This window comes from Amphimedon queenslandica, unplaced genomic scaffold (assembly GCF_000090795.2).
Source record: "Amphimedon queenslandica unplaced genomic scaffold, v1.1 AMPQUscaffold_12352, whole genome shotgun sequence".
NCBI classification, from domain to species: domain Eukaryota; kingdom Metazoa; phylum Porifera; class Demospongiae; order Haplosclerida; family Niphatidae; genus Amphimedon; species Amphimedon queenslandica.
In genome coordinates this window covers 16,174-19,373 of record NW_003547411.1, presented here as the reverse complement: position 1 = coordinate 19,373, position 3,200 = coordinate 16,174, and the positions used below count along the sequence as shown (strand labels likewise).

The 3,200-nt window shown below is 34.8% G+C and overlaps 1 protein-coding gene across 1 annotated transcript in view; it reads right to left on the bottom strand.

Moving 5' to 3' along the window:
* Nucleotides 1–1,596: 1,596 nt before the first annotated feature.
* LOC109587978 (uncharacterized) overlaps nt 1,597–3,200 on the bottom strand; it is a 3,775-nt gene continuing 2,171 nt past the window's right edge. The window contains exons 2-5 of the mRNA XM_020004191.1: nt 2,617–2,988; nt 2,218–2,573; nt 1,982–2,121; nt 1,597–1,916 (exon numbers count right to left, since the gene is read on the bottom strand). Coding sequence (XP_019859750.1) covers nt 2,237–2,573; nt 2,617–2,988 — 709 coding nt within the window. The 3' untranslated portion in view covers nt 1,597–1,916; nt 1,982–2,121; nt 2,218–2,236. The remainder of the gene's footprint in view (nt 1,917–1,981; nt 2,122–2,217; nt 2,574–2,616; nt 2,989–3,200) is intronic.

Sequence of the window (3,200 nt, the reverse complement as noted above, 5' to 3'; positions counted from 1 at the left end):
AGCAGCAATGAAGACTGTCATGATGTATGCAATGAAGAGAAGCTCTTTCCTAAAGAAGATGACATTACCAAGCCATGCTATGCCCATCACAACAGTCAGTGATAATGATGATTTCAACCAATAGTATATGGTCTCACTTGACATCGTCTAGTTTGGTATTGTACACTAGCAATACTCTGTGCTTTCTCATTACACTTAGAGCTCCAACTAAGAAATAAGTGTTTATCTATGAAATTTAAGTCAACCAAAGTTGCAGTTTTACTTTCAAATTCACCAGAATGATGAGTATGACAGGTGCAATGAATTTCCATATGAATCCAGTTTCATAACTCAACCAGCAACTATTGTACATCATAAAACAACTAGTATATACTGTTACTTATGCAACCAGTTCTTCATTATCATCATACAAGTAGTGATTAGGTTGATCATTACCAGTATCAACTACGTATCCAATAGGAACAACTGTCATCATATAAACTGCCGGAATACCTTTTATACACAACACAACATTGTCACTAAGTACACCATTTACTTACAATAACTGAGAATAGTAAATAACTTCATAACGTTTTGTACAAGAAATAAATACTTTTTCTAAAAGTACATATAAAACCACTCCTTCCATTAGCATCCACATAAATGTGACTAGAAACATGTAGTGGAGTACAGCAGCAATAACTGAACAGGCAACCTTAAGATTTAAAGAAGTAAGGTGATGGCTACTATTAATTTTACTATGCTTTGAGTTTTCTGTATACCAAATAGGAAATCACTTGTGATAAAAACAAGTTGGTACACAGCATTACGTGTATGTAGTTCCTCAAACTGTAGAGCTTCCTGCAATAAATGATGACAAATTGCTAATAAATGGCATGGCCACCTCATACAAGAGTATGTCAGTATTGTTAGTAACATACATACCAATGAGATAGGGACAAGCACATAACCAATGACAGTCAGAATGTCAGCGTATTGTAGATCAACAGTCTACACATTAAAATGGTAAAATAATAACTAGTAATTGCAGACTCACTCCTGCTCCAGGACTGAGTAGAATAGCGAAATGAGTCAAGTGATTACAATGACAAGTGACAATATCTTTTATGTCTTGAGGCATAGCTGCAACCAGTTTCATTCCAACGACCATTAACACTATGTTCATTAGCTAAGGTATTGTACTCAATCTTTCAGTAAACACAATGAAATATTCCAGTATCTAAATTCATATTCTATGACAATATTTAAAAGCAAATAAAATTACTTTTAGCTTTACCTGATAGGAAGAGGATGAGATGTTAAATGTGATGCTAACAGGTTTTGTTAGACCAGTTGTTGTACATTCTTCACAATCAGTGGTAGCAGATACAACAGGAGAAACCAACTGCAATGAATAGTTACGTGACGTGGTACAAGTACTGATGACATGTCCTTATTGATAAATGATGCTATTCTAACTGGGACAGTACTAGTATTGAATATCTCATTAGGTAATGAAATAGAATTAGCTTCAGAAGAAATTCCGCTAACAATATCAAAATTATGTGATGTTACAGTTTGAACTTTAAGTTCTATAATGAGCTACTGTAATCACAAGATTATAAATAATAACAACATGTATATGCATATACATGTACATGTATATGCATGCACATTTAGTCAAACATGCATTAAACTAACAGTTTCAGACTCTGCTGTATGATTACTATATTTGTTCAAAAAACAGAGTTTTTCACTAGTCGTGAGGTTACCATTCTTCCAGAGTTTCCCAATAATGTGTACATGAGGCCTCATTTAAGAAGAGAACATAATTACGCTACATGTAGCCTCCAATTGTTATCATACCATAATTGTAATAGTACAAGCTGTCTCACAGATGGTAGTTTGGAAGCATATTCTACAGTTGTATCCTCCTCCTAATAATAAACAAATGAGAGTTGTACATGTACATGTATTACAATCACAATGACAGCTCCAATACCTGAACTCAAGCTGTTGTTCATGATAAAAGTGACATTAGCAACACAAGGTATGAGTCCATCTCCTTTATCCATTAATAGCATAGGACCAGTACACACTGACTGGTTAGATATATCACCATTAGTGTAATTCAGAGATGTACTATGTGTTATAGGATAAACAATTCTTGGAGCTTATATGCATTTTATGCATGTACATATACATGTACATATATGTACATGTACATGCATAACTTACAAAGTTATTTGTTCCAATGTTACAGTTGGTTGGCTAATACTCCAAATATCATAGTTAGAAATGTAGTTTTTTGTGTCCATATTAATGATACTAGTTCAGTGTTCTTGTGTATACAGAATGAGACTACAGTGTATTGCATAGGATTAGGTGAATATATAGGTACACCATTGAGATGCGTAGTATTGAAATTAGTCCAATACTTGTTACCTACTGGGGCATAATAAGCTAATTGTGTATTAGTATACTGGCCAGCACCTGATGCTACTAGACTGAGAAGGATGATATTAGGAAAGAAATTAGTAGTGGGGGTTGCTTGGACAAACTGTCTTAAATGCAATAGGAAGCTAACGGTAGCCCTAAAATACAAAAAAAGAAGTAAAAAGGCCAATAGCAACTTACGATATTTCTTCAGTAGGCTGACATGCTATTTCATAATAAATGGGTATTGGTAGTTGTACTGGTACAATGAGACTAATCGTTATGATGGGAGAAACAGCTTGATGAGTTGACATCTCAATCCCTTCATCAAAATACAAGCAGCCATCATCTTTCTCAGAGCACTCCATCAAATCTTTTGATTGGATTTCATTTGTAATGTCCCATCCAGGAGAAATGCTTTCACTGTCATCAAAATCTTCTTCGTAAATGATCCTCAACCGTCCATTGTACTTAAAAGGAACAGAGACATCATCTAGCACCCATGTGTCACAGAATAGCGAGCGATCAATAAATTCTGTCGATAAAGAAAAGACACTTGATCTAAATCTTGAACTTCAGTGGTGACACTATAAAGTATTGAGCCCTCACTGTTAGTTACAGTGCATGGAACAGTAATATCAGGATCGGCTCCGTTTGAGTATAAGGTCATTGTGAAACTTTAAAGTATCTGGTGTCAAAGACCATATTGTTATTATCAGCATAATAATGTACTGGAGTGGGAGTGTTCCCTAGTATCTCCTCAAGGAGCAGTATTCCTTCATTTA